Source organism: Grammomys surdaster, unplaced genomic scaffold, assembly GCF_004785775.1.
Source record: "Grammomys surdaster isolate TR1022 unplaced genomic scaffold, NIH_TR_1.0 126035, whole genome shotgun sequence".
NCBI classification, from domain to species: Eukaryota; Metazoa; Chordata; class Mammalia; order Rodentia; family Muridae; genus Grammomys; species Grammomys surdaster.
In genome coordinates this window covers 2972853-2991174 of record NW_021620848.1, presented here as the reverse complement: position 1 = coordinate 2991174, position 18322 = coordinate 2972853, and the positions used below count along the sequence as shown (strand labels likewise).

The following is an 18322-nucleotide window of genomic DNA, read 5'->3' as shown; positions in this document are numbered from 1 at the left end:
AAACTCAGGAGGAAAAGGGTCAGGGCTCAAGGAGCTTTCTACAAGTAACATGAGAGGAGAATCTCTGAAGGTTGCCCAAGAATCTGTCAGAAGAACACAGAATGAAAGACAGCAACATGTGCTAGAGAGAATAAATGGTATAGACAAACAATTCTTGGCAGGAAGTAATAAAGTTTGTTTCGGGAAGTACAACAAATTAAATCTGGATCTAGGGCTGGAGAGATGGCTCAGCGGTTAAGAGCACTGACTGCTCTTCCAGAGGTCCTGAGTTCAAATCCCAGCAACCACATGGTGGCTCATAACCATCCGTAATGAGATTGGCTGCCCTCTTCTGGTGTATCCGAAGACAGCGACAGTGTACTAATAAAATAAATAAATAAATAAATAAATAAATTTTTAAAAAAAAAATCTGGATCTAGCACAGGGTGTAAGAAAGCTGAGTAAGATCAAGTTGGATAGATAAGCTACGACAAAACCATCAGTTTATACCACAATAATGAGTTCCTGAAAATGAGGAAAAAGTTACAGAGTTTTAAGTATTAAGAGACACGAATAGATTTACTTTTAAGATTATCATGAAGGAAAGCTACTGGAGGCAGGGCATAAAGACTGTTGACTTTTATCGAGGAAAACGAGGTAGCTTGGGTAAAAGGGAAACACTAGTAACTGCACTAGTGGATGGAGTAGAAGGTAAGCTTTAGAGAGATTTGGGAAATGGAATCCAAATAGCTGTTGACTGATTACATACTAAGAAGTCAAAAGAAGGAGGATTCTAAAAAGCCTTTATGGCTTCTGTTCAAGGAGTTGGGCAGATGAAATGTACATTTAAAGATGGAATAAAGGAGTCTGATTTATTCATTTTGAATCTGAAATGACACAGGAAAGATGTCTGTTTAGAGAAATATACTTGGTTGGATATAAGCGATTAGAGATAGGGAGTGAGTCTCAGACTATGTAATTACTTAAATTCAAATAGGTTACTGGAAAAGTCTTAAACCCAAGTAGTCCCTAAATTCAAGTCAATCTCTATGCCTGGAACAGATTGCAGATGACAGACTTTATTTATCATCAACATGAAGGGAAAGCAGGTTCTTCTGCTACAGAACTCAGCATTAAAACTAAATGCTTCAGCTAGGTGATCAAATAGCCACTCCCATTTTCTGTTTGTTATAGGAGCCAATGATAATCTTTATTTTGTAATTTTATTGCTCCACTCCAATAACCTAATAGCTCTTACCATGTAATACGACCTGGATTCAGGTTGAGGAAGAAAAGAGAGGACTCAGCTGACCATGGAAACAATTCAAGTGTCAATCACCAGAAGAAGAAAGGTAAAACACGGCCTTTTCAATGGTGGCATTTTAGTAAAGGTAAAAATAAATGAGTCATACCTTCAGGGAACATAGATGCATTTTGGGAAAATGCTGAGTCAAAGAAAAAAAAAGGTAAGCCCAAGAAGAGTATGGCCTACCCTTTTTGTAACCCCAAAAATACAGTTTTAAATAATCAATTATTCATGAGCTCAAATATAACTGTTTAGATATTTTAAAAAGCAAGAAAATGATAAACACAAAGTTTAGGCTACTGCCTATCTGGCACAGCTGGGCAATTTGGAAATAGCACATGAGTGGCTTTAAGAGCATTATTTACGTTCTATTTCTTACATGGGTACTAGACTTGCTTCATGACTTACACTTTACATATACATTGTTCTTTACATGCTTTCTTTCCTTGTAGACTTGGAGAATAAACCTGTTTTTATGTTATATACATTCATATATAAGAATATATCAAGAACTAAAATCCCTTAAAAAGTCATTTAACTTAGTATAATCTTCAAGCTTTACTCTTTCCTGATAAAAGCAGCATACTGTGAAATCTTACCAAACATGCAGGCGCATGGGCACACGCACACACACACGCACACACTATATGACTAACATAGGGTACTGAATCCATAGTGGTAATTTTCCATCAACTTTCACAATAAACTGCACTCTGGCTAACTCAAGACCACAATTCACAGACACTACTAGATAACAATGACTTAAAATTTATGTGCCTATGAAGAAAACAAGATGTACATTCATTCATTCATTCATTATTTATTTCTGAGACAGGGTTTTCTGTGTAGCCCTACCTATCCTGGAACTAGCTCTGAAGATGAGGCTGGCCTCAGACTCAAAGAGACTCATGTGCTTCTGCCTCTCAAGTGCTGGGATTAAAGGTGTGCACCATCACACAAGGCAAGATGTAAATTTTAATAAAACAAAAAAGATGTACAAGTTATATAAATGGAAAAACAAAATAAGAGGGTAATGCACAGAATACACAGGGGAAAATGGATAAAAAATAACAAGGCAAATGCTAGTAAGAATGAAAAATGAGAAATGCAGAGTTTTCTACATCTACAAACTAGAAAAAGCACAAAATAATCTAAAAGCTTTTACTGGGAAGATTTCTTGCTGTAGTATTTAGGAAACATATACTGACTCCATTAAACATTCAAAAAAAGAGAAGACACTTACAAAATCATCTCCTGAGTCAGCTCCCATGGAGGCCACAGACTCCTTGCTCACAGTTCGTGGGATCCTCGTAGTACCACCTGGTCTCTGAGCAACAGCAGTCTCTTCTGCAATTTTCTTCTTTAGTTTTGCAAACATTTTTGCTGTGTAGGTATCTTTCAGGGGAAACTTAACCCCTGGACTTCTCAGTGAATGAAATTCATTCACACCTCCAGGCTAGCTGCATCCCACTTAAATGTGGGCCAAAGAATTTTGGCAACACAGGATCTATAAATCAGATGAAAGAGATAGCTTCAAGTTAAACAGCTGTCAGATTCAGGTTTCAAAAGTAGTTTCGTAATAAGCATATACACAGACATTATTATAAAACATTTAAAAAACACTTAGGTGCTTCACTTATATATATATGAATAACGACATCTGGTCTGAAGGAGGCAGAGTCACCTGCCAAGGACCGCATGGCTAAGTACATAGGGCTAGTGTCTGAACACAAAGCTGACTCACAAACCTCAACCTTTTGTTTTAGCAATGGCACATATAAAATTTTCCAGGTCAACAACATGTAATTATGACTTAATGTTTCAAATCTTTCTTCTAATAATATACTTACTAAGATTTTAGTTTTTTTTTTCTCCTTAAGTCAAAAGATAAAAATATGCAACTTAAGCCCTGGTTTTCAATCAAGTGCTTCCTCCTAGAGGGGGCAAAAAGTTACAACATAGAAAAAACCACCAAGAAACCCAGACTAACTATAGTTATCAGATGCCCTTTAACTTTTCACACCTGTGTGGAAATGTATAATTTTCTTTGTGCTTGATAATATCACCTCAAACCACAATTTCTTCCATATGATATTTAACATGAGATTCAAAATTTCTTTCCTTCAATGCTATCTAAAACATTACTGGACCAGGTGCAGAGGCAGAAGGACCTCTGAATTCAAGGCAAGTCTGGTCTACACATCTCCAGGTCAGCCAGGGAGGGCTAAATAGTGAGATATTGTCTCAAAAACAAAATAGAGCAAACTCCTACTGTTCTGTTTCAACCTTAACTTTTCACGTCTTGTGAAGGATACACTCTGTTGTAAGATGACAGATGATGCCTTACCACTTCAGATTATCCATTAAGTCTATGAAATCCTTCAAAACCTTACCCCCCAATTATCTGTAAACCACTGTACTCACCTGTCTTATCTATTATATTTAAAACAGTCTGGAGGTCAAAGTCACTGTCCTGTGTGACAACAAAGATAAAATAGGTTGGATATTTCAAGTGCAAGATCAAAACGTTCCTCGGGTGCGGGACAAAAGAAGGGGGCAGGGCTGAATAAGTGGGCAAACATACTTTGCCACTACTGTACTGTGCTCCTCAGTCCCAGTCATCAACCTAAGAATTTCACTTTAAGCAGAAAAAATTTCTCATAGCATTGGTTTCCTACATTCATATCTCCCTAGGAGTTCTGAGCAAAACATCTTGAATTAATCGAAGGCTTCCCACTTGACAACATGTATTTTTCAGCTGATTCTCACAAACAGTAAGTGTTTACCTGGTCAGGCTTGTGATCTGGTCCCTGAGCACTAAGTTGTTAGAACAAATAACAGCAAAGTTCTGACAGATGGTTAAGGTCCAGAGGTGCAGGTCACCGCAATTTGGGTCCCACTCCCTCTGGCTCTCTCTGGAGCCGCGGCCCTGCTAGGGCTGTCAACCAAGGGAGGGGCTCAACCACTGTTTGACAGTAGGGAGACTGCGCCCCTGAAAAGAGTGGTGGCTTGGCTTAGGTTGCGCAGGGCAGCTCCAGACCCCAGGCCAAGGAGGCAGCCTCCCCCCCGAGTTCTCTGAGCACTCCGGCACCGCCCCGACCCCTGAGTTGGGGTCCATCATGTCCCCACCTCGCCGTAGACCGCCGGAAGCCACGGGAGAGAGGGAGGCCTACTTGCGTCCGGGGACTCCTGTAGTGCACTTGCTGTCTAAAAGCAGCCACGCCTCCGCGGACTCTCGAGGGCGCTTGGCCCCCACCTCAGGCCGACGAGTCAAGCACCGACCCGGAACCGCACGTTTGCCGCGCGCCGGAAGTGGTAGCGCGTCGTCTGGGTTCTTCGCGCGCGCATGCGCCCTGTGCTATTCAGCGGCGCAAGACCGAGATACTTGGGCCGTTGGGCTGGAACGGCTACAGGGCGCGGGCACCTCTACCTGTGCTGGCCGGCCACTGCCACGTCAGCGAGAGGCACGACTGCGGACCGCAACCTGGCCGACCTCGATCGCCACCTTCCTTTCTGAAGAGGAAGGAGCCCCGAGGCGTGCGGTACCCCAGGGCAGGCTTCGGGGCTACAGGAAAGCCTGTGCTCCAAAAACTACAATGGGCACCTTTTCCGTCTGTGTTCCTGGCGATGATGTTCCATACAAATTAAATTTCTAGAACCTTACATCTTTGTTCTGCCTAAATAAGATAAACATATTTCTCAGTTTCAAACCGAGCATTCTACATTATAGCAGCTTCAGTCCTGCCCTAGCCTAAGGGTTTATGTTGATTCCATCTATTATAGTTTTCTCTTGTCCCAGTTGTAGTAGCAACCAGGTAGGGAGAAAAACAAAACAAAACAGTATTCTCAAAATATTATATATGTTCTACAAAATAATTTAAGCGTGAATCTGTAACTCAAGACAGAAGCATCTAAGGAAACAAGGAAACAGCTGTCAATAATACTAAAAGTACACAAAACTTTAAGCAAATAATGTTTATTTTTTTATTGATGATACACTTAATATATACGTGATTCAAGATACAAAATTCATTTACAAGAGTTCACACTAGATGAATACACATTCCTAGAGAATATCAATGCAAAGTTCTTTATTACACTGACCACAAAAAAATCCCAAGTATTCTGTAATCTTGTTATCTATTTAACAAACATCAAGACAACGTTTTATTTTCCATCCTAGTATTTATGTGCCCTCAAAGTGACAGGCACTGTGTAACAGTTAAGAATATTGGAACGCCTATGGAATCTGCTCTGTAGAATCACAGTGTTTACTCTGAAATTCATGTAGTGAAGAAGTGAAAGGCTCACATCCTGTATGACAAATCACATACACAAGAGTTAAGTGATCAACTCAAGAAAATAGATATTCAAGAACTCGACAATTTCTAAGGTCTATAAAATGTTAACTATAACAGACAAAAGCAGAAAATGACTGCTGGAAGGGAACAAAACCAAATTTTAAAAAATCCTTAAGAGGATGAATAGTTTAAGCAATTTAGAAACACCACAGACAAGACTTTTACAATACAAATAAATGTTCAAGTCAAATGATACAACAGAATTTTCCCCTTAGTCACTGTGGTAAAGTCTCTTCAAAATTGACCAGTAACACATAAAACTTGTGAATCTAAACAATTTACTGTATAACAGAGCTGACCGACAAGTTTATTTTAAAGTATTAACTCACAATACCCAAATTTTAATACAAATGAACAAGACTGTCTTAAGGATCATAGTGATCTGTGAACAACTAGATAGGCAATCAGCTTTATTTTTACGACAGAGAGCACTTGAATAAGAATTGTTACATGAAAATTGTGCTTCAATCTGTTGAGAGCTAATAAATATAACTCTATAATCCCTACAGTGTTACAATTCTATAACATTTCAGTTACAGACAAGCACATTAAAAAAAAGTGTTTCACACTACTAGAAAGTCAAGTATAGTTTCTGCTATTTCAACAAGTGCATTTCTGCCTAACATAGTGTAGACAACAGGTTCACCATTATTTTCAGGGTAAAAAATCAACAGAACTTAAAAAACAAAAACAAAACAAAATTCCAAAACCCTTGATTTAATTAACTTTTAGTGATACTTTGAATAAAGCTAATTGACACTAAGTCTTAAGATGGAAACTGCTCAGAAAATAAAGTTTTCTAAAATTAGTTATACTAATCTTTACAGCAAAACAAAAAAAAAATGACTTCTAACTACTTCATCCGACTCAGTGACAAATGCAACTACTACTTATATTGGTGTTACAAAATGAGGGTAACTTTTCTGGGGAAATTTCTTCTCTTGTAATCTCTGCTAAGCATTTCTTACTATGTAAGACCTCCTGCCTCAATTTTAAGAATCCCACAACTTATAGGACTCTAGTTGAAGAACAAGGCTTATTAAAAAAAAAAAGTTTGGAAAACTAGTGATTATGGTCTATGTGGTAAAAAGAATGCTTCTATGCAACTACAAATGGCCACATAAATCAAGTTCTCAATTACTGTGCTGAACCACACACTGTAATTTAATGATATAATAATTCTTAAAAAACAAACCCATTCCTCAGGAAACAGTAACAGAACTTATTATGTTACAACACTTTAAGTAGTTCTCCCCCCTCCCCAGAAGACTTTAAAATACACCACTGTATACTTTTAACTTAGGAAAAAAAATCAGTGGCATGCAGAAGAGGATGGGAGTTAAGATTCTGTAAACATACAGTGGCGTTTCTCTGTGGTTTGGAAATGTTTACTGGGGAAAGAAGTAACACCATTTGACATTTTATAATGGTTATTTATGCTGACTTCATGCTTGAAAATTCATGGTTCAAACTCTAATGCTTATAAATCACTTTTGAACCAGGGACCAATGGACATTCATGACAGTTTTAAATGAGGTGGGGAATACAGTATATATACAAAAAAATATAAAAATTTAGTTACCTTTCACTTCAGACTTATATATATATATATATATATATAAAAACTAAGCCATAATTCCTTTCTTCAATTTGAAAGTGATGTATCTCAGTTCACTAATTTTCATTTCATAAGAATGAAAATTTAAAAAGTTAAATCTGAGATCTGAGAAAAGTAAAATCTGAAATTAGTGATATTGCCACAAATAATACTACATATAAAAAGATGATTGTCTTAGGATACAGACTAGAATTGTCCACTTAAAAGGAAAAATATTTGCAATTTGTACATTGTTTTGTGACCAAATTGAGACTGAGTCTGTAAGTAAATCTGTCAAATGCAATGTAAAATACTTTAAATTGTTTTTAAAACTGAATCTACTGTCAATATGATAAAACAAACGACAACAACAACAAAAAACCCCAAGACCACTGCTTTGAGTAGTCTGCAAACTTAAAATTTGAAAACCACAAAAATAAAATATTTTAAAATGATGAAATGGTGTTACAGTTATGAATAACAGTGTTGTGTAAAAATGAAAGTCTAATTTTTACTTAAGAAAACATTCAAAATTCCAAAGAAAATACTTATATGGTACCAAATTACACTTAATGCATTTATCCTTACCCAACTGTATGTTCTCCTACATCCTTCCTTTCCTGTAAGCAAGTGATTGATCCCATCTTCATATAAATTATTCTCTACTAAATACAATGCATGTTGAGAATTACATTCTGTGCTCAGAACTCAGTGAGGATGGGACTTAAGTATAGTTAAGTTTGGAAGGCCTAGTCTGGAGAAGATGAATTATCTTACTGTTAAATTATGTAGTACCAATGTTCAGGAAAGACTAGGAGTTGACTATGTGTGCATAAGCATTCAAGAGAATATGGGGGAAAGGCTTGGTTTTCCCAGCAATTCCTATTTTACTGAACTGCAAAGTAACCAGTTTTGTTACTGCCTGGGACAGAAGTTACAGGCACAGAATCAACTTTTCCCTACTATGTTTTTTAAAAAGAAAATAAACAGTTAGGTGTATGAGTATTTTGCCTGCATATATGTCTATGCCCACAGAGGCCAGAAGATATCAGATGTTCTGGAATTGAAGGTTGTGAGCAGCTATGTGTGTAGTGGTACATGACTTTAATCCCAGCACTCAGAAAGTGGAGGTAGGAGGACCTCTGTGAATTCAAGGCCAGCCTGTTCTACATAGCAAGCTCCAAGACAGCCTGGGCTACATAGACTCTGTCTCAGAAAAGCAAAACACAAAGAGGTGTTCTTATTAACTGCTCAGCCATCTCTCCAGCCCCTTTGAATTTTAAACAACATAATATATGATCTGCTTCCTTCAAAAAGGTGTGGTTATTAAAACAACATTAGAGTCTGTGAACATTTTTTGAAAGGATTTATCAGAAAGAAAAAAACCACATTAATGCATCTTAATGTATTTCAGGAAAAAGATAACTTTAAGAGTATAACTGAGCCGGGTAGTGGTGGCGCACGCCTTTAATCCCAGCACTTGGGAGGCAGAGGCAGGCGGATTTCTGAGTTGGAGGTCAGCCTGGTCTACAGAGTGAGTTTCAGGACACAGGACTACACAGAGAAACCCTGTCTTGAAAAACCAAAAAAGAAAAAAAAAAGTATAATTGAGGGGCTGGAGAGATGGCTCAGTGGTTAAGAGCACTAGTTACCCTCCAGAGGACCAGGGTTCAATTCCCAGCACCCACATGACAGTGCACAACTGTCTTTAACTCCTGTTCCAGGGGATCTGACACTCTCACACAGACATAAATGCAAGTAAAACATCAATGTACATAATAAATAAATAAATTTAAAAGAGTATAATTGAAAAGTGTTATGAATAGTTGGCTGCTTTATTAAGAATGGGGCAGGGGTAAATGTAATAATTTTAGAAGTGGTAAAATGGACTCAAACTGATTTTTCTCTTTGAAACAAGTAATAAGAGAGATTTGGTTTTTGGAAGAATACAGTACAAAGTTGCCCTGGAGTTATATTTTACAATGCAGAAATAACTTTATTCTTTTTAGTAAATGTATCGAAGTGTGTCTAAATATCCCTTTCATTCATTCATGCAAATAAACACATGAACTAAGAATATTAATATGCTGCACAACCCTAGACATTCACAAATTGACACCGTATATATTTTCTGTAATTTTACTTCAACACCATCACCCGAAGTCTGTTATAATTTTTGAGTCAGGGTTTCCTGTAGCCCATGCTGCTCCTAAACTTACTATGTACCAGAAGCTGGCCTTAAACTACCTTACTCCTACCTCCCCTTCCTAAGAACTGGGATTACAGATACTGTCCCTGCCTCACACATTGTGCTCAGCTAGAAGCCTAGGACTTTACAGCCTCTTAGGCACTTCATAAGAAGCCTACTTTGTGTGTGAATGTATGGTTAAATTGTATAGTAAAAGTATTCCCAGAGAACTCAGCAATAAAAGCAAAGACTCTGAATTTGCTGGAAGCATTTTTTCAGGTGAATATACCTATCTTTTTTTTTTTTTTTTGGTTTTTCAAGACAGGGTTTCTCTATGTAGCCCTGGCTGTCCTGGAACTCACTCTGTAGACCAGGGTGACTATACCTATCTTTGATATGCAATGCCAGTAAGAAAAGTTTACTTAACCAGACAGCTGCTGTAGACACAAACATACCAACAACCCAGTTCCTCTCTCTCCAGCCCACTGAGGTCCGGTCTTCTTTTGCTAATGTCCCTTCTTCTGCCTCACAGAGACACATATAAAATGATCATACTGATGGAAAAAAAACCCTCAGAAATTAAAATTTAGCATTAGATATTATAATGATAAACATGGCTATTTCCTAAACTTAAAAGACATTTCCTACTTTAAAGTGAGAGTAAAGTAAATTTTTTTCAATAGCCCTCAAAGTCCTACTCAGTACTAACACTCAAATATGGGCTAAGAAAAATAAAGAACTAATAGATTAAGACACTGCTGGTGTCTCAGTTTCACAAACATAGTTTCTCAGGTTTCTAGCAAATATATCAATTTAAATGGAAGTTTGTAGACAACGTTAAAGCTGAGAATATGCAGCCTACTCTTAGTATCTTTGAATCTTAATTTCAACTCCAAAGGAGCCCATTTTATCTCAGCACAAGCCCCTTAAAATTGAGGCTTGTGAAGGATATCCAGCCACAACCTAATTATAGTAGCATGAACAATGCCACTCTGATGTCCTCACAGAACTAAAATTAATCAGCCCACAATGGGTATGGGTATATCATATACACACACTGCATCACTGCATACCAAGATATTTAAAAATATGTACACATATATACAAAAAGTTTACAGAGATTTCATATCGCATCACAAAAATATAGACATGCCATTAAAAGTAAGAATTTCAAATAAATAAGTTCTAAAAAGAGCCTTCAACCTAAACATTCTTTAAATTCTCCAAATAAACATGAGAACAGGAAACATTTCCAAATCTCCAGGAGACTCAAGGCATTCAAATTCATATTAAGCCTTCCACTCACATAGAGTGGACGGATGATTCTGTCAGTGGCCAAAGTATGCAGACACTGGCACCTTAATACATCTCCAGCCCAGAACATTCTCTAGTTATTGAAGTTATTATAACTCTCTATGGATAACTGATATTTTTCAACTAGGTTGAAACCCCCTCAGACACAGACAGAGATTGAACTTGGAGAAGAATGCTACAGAAGGATCTGTGTCTGATTCAGAAGTCTGATCTGGACTTCTTCATTGACATTAATGAAATTCAGTATCATTAACTATTTAAGGAAATTCTATTACATGACAGAGGAGAAAAAACAAAACCCAACTCCAAACCCAGACCTCGAGTCAGGAAAACCTCAAATAAGAACAAATTATACTTCAATTCCCAAACTGTGAAACATTTTAACTTTGTTAAAAAGCATAAAGGGCACAATAAATTCTGTGCTTTGAAAGTTTTTGAGAGCACCACTTCCTAGGAGGGAAATACTTACATAAAAAGAATATATCCTGCCTAAAATCAAAGAAAAAAAATCTGATTTTATAATTAATAAAAATTACTAGTGGTGGCCGATTCACTGGCATGAATATTCATTGTACTGGGATTTAAACACAGAGCCTTGCAGATGCTAGGCAAGCACTCTATGCCTGAACCTTATCCTGTCTGGTTTGAATATCCAAAACAGTGAGAAAAAAATCTTAATTTTTATGTTAAGATTTTACAGTTCTAAAATTTTCCCTCCTGTTTATTACAGAAAGAAGCCTGAGCAACTGGGCTGAGATGAGCTCGTGTTTATATGTCTATCACCAAATAGCCAGCAGCTTCTGACATCTCAGGTTTCTTTCTATAAGACAGGAAAGGTGGCTGCTTTTGTATCAGAAATACATGGATTCAGGGAGAAAATACCATTGTGCTTCACTTTGCTTTGTGCATAACCAGTCTCTTACAGTCTGATTCTTTCTAGTTTGTTTATAGTGATTCTTAAGACACCAGAAACTTTATCAGAATCTACAGAGAAATTTGTGCAATTTGAGTACAAAAATGTTGCTCCCTCAGCTTTGCTTTTTTTAGTTTTACTATTCAAGTTTTTAAAAAGTCTAAGATTAAACGGGGTTTAAAATAGACAAATCTATTTCTGTGAAAGGGTCTCATACCGTAGCGCAGGCTGGTCTAAACCTACTCTATATGGCTAAGGGCCTTGAACTTCCGATGATCTTGCTGTACCTCTAAGTACCAGGAATGGAAACCAGGGATATATGCATGCTAGGTAAGGTTCTAATATTAAGCCACAATCTTAGTCCTCAAGGCAAGGATTTTTAAATCTTCTCTGCTTATATTTCACATGCCATTAAAAAAAAATGTGGTGTGACACATGTTTGTTTTTATTTTTAAAGGCATAACTTTTTTTTTTAAAGTTTCTTCAAATTTCCTACTACAGTTTTACTCTCAAAAGATTTCAGATCTCTTGGCAATTATTTTTGAGATGGACTTTTGCTATACAATCTATGTTAGCTCTGACCTTGCAACCTTCCTGCCTTAGCCTCCTATGCATTGGGATTAAAGGCATGCATCACCATACCCAGCTCAAAATTGGTTCTATTGTTTTCTTTCTTTAAAATTTTTTCCCCCTAGTGATGGAGAACAAACATGGGGATTTCTAAATACTAGCTAAATGCTTTACCATGAAGCTACAGCCTCAGTTTTGGTCCATTTTATATCTTTAACCACTAGTTAGGAACTGCATTACTATTAGTTTAAGAACCACGTTATAATCTAGTTTTACACTGTGATCTCTAACATACATTTTTCTGACCATGGAAGGTCTAATTTAATTTCTCCAGGAAAGTCACTTTAAGCAAGTCTCAAAACAGTCAAGTAGGACCTAGCGGTTTTGGGTTTGTTTTGAACCATCTTAGTAAACATGATATAGAAAGGATGTTATAGTGCTAAAACCACACAAATCAACTTTTCTGGAAGCAATGGGGAGGAAATCAACATTTCTGGAACCAACGCTCCATACTGTAGAATCACAGACAGGAATAGGATCTTAGGAGAGTAGCTCTATTTTATATGAAGAGTGCTAAAATGCAGACCCGTGCAGCTATCTGGCTGTCAAAGGACATCATGCTGTTACTACAAAAGCCAGGATTAGAACTCAGACCTCTTGCTTCTGAAACCAGTGGTCCTTATGCTTAGCAAAAGGTCTGGGCCACTTTAGATGTCAGGGAACAGGAAAGTGGTTGTTGTTGGTCAGTACTTAAGGGAACTGAAACAGAGGCCAGACAGCTAATGACCAATTACTGCTACACTTCAGGAGGATAGTTAAAAAAAAAAAAAAAAAAAAGGAAAATCATGATTTGCAAACAAATGGAAGTAGGACTTTTAAAAAAGAAAAACCTCTGTCTAGAAGGGCTCTTTCCAATTAATCTTTTTCTAAGCTTTCAAAAATACTGTCTGAAAGAACATACAGCAATTTTAAAAGCAAATAAAATTTCCTGACCCAACCATAACCTGGACTTCACAAAGTAAGTGCACTGGAGCAGATACAGCCACAACTTACACCCACGTGATACTCTAGTGAGAGTAACCAGGTTAAAGTACCACATCAAAAGTGTCCTTAAGAACACAGGAAAGAAGTCCTGAAAACAACCACTTCATTTCTCCAGGAACTGTTGGGCAGACCGTGAATACAGGCCTTACAATTCACGGATTTCTGAATTTAAATGCCATGCAACTCAAAGAGGCCAGGAAGGAAGAACCTTCACAGCTAGTGCCTTAGAGATTATCAAGGAGATGGAGGGGAAGAACATACAAAACTCTTTATATTACATACTGAGTCCTATTTAAAATAATAAAACAACTTATACATGAACATAAAATAATAAAACACAGGGAATTTTAATATCTTACTTCCAAATTGTCAAAACAAAATTAACTTATGACTTACTTTCTTAACACCTAGCTATCCTCAACTCATTTTTACAGTCTCTCTAACATTGATGCCTTGGAAACTTGGATATGAAAAAAAGACTAGAAACTGTGCAGTGAGTATACCAAGGATAATCGATCATAACACTGTTTAAAGCCAACCAATGAAGTCTTCGTAGAAATCCTACTGGAGACATCACAGGATTATGAAACCAATGACCTGATTTTTGGCTGAAATATTTAAAAGTATTTTCCTTCGCATTTTTAGCATTCAAAGACCACAAAGAAAATAAAATACGCAAACAAATCTTACAATAATAGTACTCACATTCTAAGTAATATCTGTCATTTAAAATACCAATTTCCAGATGCAAACCAATTCTAAACAGGTTCTAAAAATTTGACATCACTTAATGAAATTCAGAGATCTCAAGACATCAGTTTGCACATCAGAGAATAACTTATGTTCCTACTTAAAGTGGAGTAAAAAGAAACTCCACAGAAGGGCTCTGCTCTTGATTTTCAATAGTCTATGTGGCCACCACTATGAACAATTAGGTATTTCCCAAATCTAGACATTTAAAGGTCCAAGTTTAACTTATGGATTGTTCTCATTATGTAAAAATAAACAATATTCTTCTTAAGGTGGCAATAGTAGTTATTTGAATATAGGGGTAGATGTTGGAAGTATCTAATGTCAAAACCAAAAAATAAAAATTTCAAGATTGAAACTTTAAAAGACTTTAAAGATTTTGTTTTAAAAGTTACCCTAAAAGTTTGAACTTTTTCAGTTTGCTTTTAAAATGGTAGTTCCTAAATCCAAAAATAAAAACCAAGTAACACACTATGTCTCTGTCATTACATTAAAAAACTGCACCATTTAAAATCTGTGGAAAATGAAAAACTCTTAATCAAGAGGGTTTTAATAGTCATCCATAGAATTCTCAAAGAAGATGTTTCGAACATCCAGAATGGAGGCCAATTCCAAAATGTGCTTCTGAAGGTGAGGATTCTCCACAGTTTCATCTCTTGGCAGTTGTGGATAGGATTCTGGGTAATTTCGAGTTTCCTGGTAAATAAGGAAAGTCATGCGTCACTGAGTGCTGGGAGGAAATTACTTGACTTACCAGTATTAAGGAGCAGTTAAATGTTTATTTTCTTCTCTTACCAGTTATTATTACTAGGATAACTGTTTATTTTTTGACTTTTAGACAGGATCTTGTTATTCCTCAAACCTGTGGTAACGTACTTTATCAGCCTCCTGAGAGCACAACCACATTTGGCTACTGTACTGAATTACTAACAAGTGACAATTTTAATCTCTCAATATAGCTTCATATGGGCTATTAGGCTCTATATTCTATACTCTGAAAATTTATACAAATTCTCAGAGAGTTCCACACATAGAACTAAACAAAAAGGTCCCAAAACTCATTACATGTATAAAAAAGCTGTAGTAGAAATCAAAATGAGTAAAAAGACAAAATCTAAAATAAGAACTTCCAGAAGAGAAAAAAACCTTTGTAAACTTAGAACAGAAAAGATTTTTTAGATACCTGAAAAAACCAAACCAACCACCAAAGAAAACTTAGTTAGTTGAATTTTCTCAGCATTTAAAAAACTTAGTCTTGCTCTTACTCTCTTGCCTCTAGCTCCTCCTCGCCCTTCCTCCCTTCCCTTCCCCCTCTCTCCATGTGGTCATGGCCGGCCTCCACTTCTCTCCCCCCTCTCTCTCTTTCTCCACCATCTTCTCCCGTTTCTCTCCCTACCTTTGCCCTCTGCCCTGAATAAACCCCCTGCCCTTTGGAAAAAAAAAAAAAAAGCTTAGTCTTATAAACTTATTGTTAAATGGAAAGATATTCAACTACCACTCCTAATGAGTGAAAGGTGGATTGGAGCCCACCCACCTGGATGGGCTCAGACTGTAGGTCTGTGGCACCCAGTGCAGCCTGTACACAAGACCTTTCATACCTTGCCAAGGGAGTATTAATGACCTGTGTTGAAAAATGGCCTGGCAGTTTCTAGAAATGGAACACACATCAACTTTCTGTCAATAAAACTCAAAAAGTAGGAAGTACAGTAGAAGACACATGTGACAAAGTGAACTCACACTGGATGTCAATCACAAAAGAAAAGCAAACTAGTGATAGGAGAAGACAGTGGGTCGTGTCAGTGGAGAGGACAAGGAAGTAGGAATAGAGGCAGGGTAGTGATGTCTGAGTTTCCTAATGATCATCTTTGAAGAGACTGAAAATAAGAAGACCTTGTGTTTCCATACAAGTTAAAAAGTTAAAGTTGCTGACTAAGCTGAAGCCTAGTGGTGAGGCAGCATAAAAGATACTTTTATTAAAGTCTTCTCTGTATGTGAACGAAAATTCAAAGTCAAAACTCAAAATATGTCTGCAAAGACTCACACTAAGTCTTCTACTTTGTACTGAAGCAGAGTTTCATTGACAGCTAATATTACAGCTGTGCAGGTGATCAGCAACAACATGACAACAAATGGACTATTACTCAGAAACCAAATGAACTAAGTAGAGCTGGAGGAACAGCTCAGTGGTTCAGAACACTTGTTGATCTGGGCTTGGTTCCCAGTACCCACACGGAGGCTCAAAACCACCCAAACTCCAGTTCCAGGAGATCTGATGATATCTTCCTGCTTCTGTGGGCACCAGACATTCATGTGATATACATACATGCATGCAAGCAAAACACTTACACACACAAAAATAAATGAAAATAATGACAAGCTAGTGATATATGAAACAAAAAATGCACTAATATTGGTAAAGAGCTTTACACAAGATCCTATCCAATGTGATTCAGGTTCATTCTATGGCAGTATAAAACTATGAGTAGTGCTCTGTGATGTAGTGGTTCATAGACTCACCAGAAGGGTTTGAGAGGAAACATTCTGAAATGATGCTGTCCTGTGGTTTAGTACAAGTTTGCATTCACAATAATACAATGTATACTTCAGTTCTGTGCACTTAACAGTAAGCATACATTGTGGGGCATACCTATAATCCTGGCACTCGGGAGGCTAAGGCAGGTGGATAGAAAGTTCAAGGACAGGCTGGACTAAATAGTGAGACTGTATCAATTATACAAAGCCGAACTAGAAACAAGATGAAACTATGTAGCAGAATACTTTGAAACTACAAGTTGTAAAAAGCTTTAAAGAGAGAGAGAGGGCTGGAGAGATGGCTCAGTGGTTAAGAGCATTGACTGCACTTCCAGAGGTCCTGAGTTCAAATTCCAGCAACCACATGGTGGCTCACAACCATCTGTAATGAGATCTGATGCCCTCTTGTGGTGTGTCTGAAGACAGCTACAGTGTATTCATATATAATAAATAAATCTTAAAGAGAGAGAGAGAGAGAGAGAGAGAGAGAGAGAGAGAGAGAGAGAGAAAAGCAAAAAACCTAACATTCTATACTAAAGTAAAAAAAAATGCAATGGATAACATTAAAACCCAAAAACCCTGAGCACCAACTTGGCCAGGACTCAGTTCAGTGCATTCTCCCAAATCCTATCAGAGAAACTTATTGCAGTAGATAGTACAACATGAAGACCTGCATCTGGACAATGTGGAGAGAATGGGATTGTGGTGCATTCAATCCTAAACAGATGGTTTCATTATTCCAAATCCCAGGTGCTGGGATACCTTTCTTCACATTGTATGAAGGTGTGTCCCTGTATTTTCAGTTGTTAATTCTTTTTTTTTTTTGTTTTTGTTTTTTGAGACAGGGTTTCTCTGTGAAGCCTTGGCTGTCCTGGAACTCACTTTGTAGACCAGGCTGGCCTTGAACTCAGAAATCTGCCTGTCTCTGCCTTCCAAGTGCTGGGATTAAAGGCGTGCGCCACTACTCCCGTCTCAGTTGTTAATTCTTGGTGGAGAGTTAAATGCTGGCAGGATTTTGGTACTGTCATTTCTATGGCCCATCACCCAGTCTTCCATATGTAAATGCTTGTTTTCCCTCACCTGCCCAAAAGATGAAGGTCAGGCAACTCTCATTACCTAAAGGCAACCCTAAGAAATGAATCAGGCAATGTTCTGCTGCTGAGTGGTTCAGACTGAAATATGGGTTTTGCGCAATAAAGAGCAGACATTTGGACCTGGGGCAGAAAGTATGGTGGGGACAGGACTTCTGGAAGGAGGAGGGGGAGAGGGGAGCAAGGGGAGAAAAGTAGAGAAAATGAGGGGCTGGGGAGGGGGAGATGAAGAAGGCAGACTTGGAAGAGAATGGAAAGGAGCAGGAAGGTAAAGAGCTACTCCTGTGACAGGGACATTGTATGTGTGGTGGGGGAGTCAGGTTAAGTTAGAATCTAGCAGAGTGTCTGCTCCAGCTAAAAGACAACAGCTTTAAGCTATATAAGAAGCCTCATGCTTAACTAAATAGAGAGCTTGTTCAAGGAAGCCCTGTAATACCCAGGGCTCAGGGATCCATGCAAAAGAAGAGGTGAAAAGACTTTCTAGACACACAAGGGTGATATACACATGAGCTCACAGAGACAGATAGATGCAGAAGGACCAGCACAGGTACAAACCAGACAAAATCCTAACCCCAACCAAGAAGCATTGTTACCTTCTGGGAAAAGGAAAATGAGTTTTCTACAATGGTGTATCACTAGGTTTATCAATCATATTCCAGGATAGATCCCATGTCCAA

The 18322-nt window shown here is 37.6% G+C and overlaps 2 protein-coding genes across 9 annotated transcripts in view; both read right to left on the bottom strand.

Annotated features, from left to right (window-relative positions):
- Nucleotides 1-4575, bottom strand: part of Golga1 (golgin A1) — a 47813-nt gene extending 43238 nt beyond the window's left edge. For 3 of the 7 annotated variants that reach the window (XM_028754682.1, XM_028754683.1, XM_028754684.1), the window contains exons 1-3: nucleotides 4459-4504; nucleotides 3710-3758; nucleotides 2529-2792 (exon numbers count right to left, since the gene is read on the bottom strand). In XM_028754682.1, the coding sequence (XP_028610515.1) occupies nucleotides 2529-2663 (135 nt within the window). In that variant the 5' untranslated portion in view covers nucleotides 2664-2792; nucleotides 3710-3758; nucleotides 4459-4504. Of the gene's footprint in view, nucleotides 1-2528; nucleotides 2793-3709; nucleotides 3759-4071; nucleotides 4161-4414 lie in introns of those variants that run through there. The other 4 variants (XR_003709660.1, XM_028754680.1, XM_028754679.1 and 1 more) reach the window with 3 other exon arrangements.
- A 9930-nt stretch (nucleotides 4576-14505) lies between these two features.
- The window catches only part of Scai (suppressor of cancer cell invasion), a 99442-nt gene continuing 95625 nt past the window's right edge, over nucleotides 14506-18322 (bottom strand). For both annotated transcript variants that reach the window (XM_028754708.1, XM_028754709.1), the window contains one exon: nucleotides 14506-14718. In XM_028754708.1, the coding sequence (XP_028610541.1) occupies nucleotides 14572-14718 (147 nt within the window). In that variant the 3' untranslated portion in view covers nucleotides 14506-14571. The remainder of the gene's footprint in view (nucleotides 14719-18322) is intronic.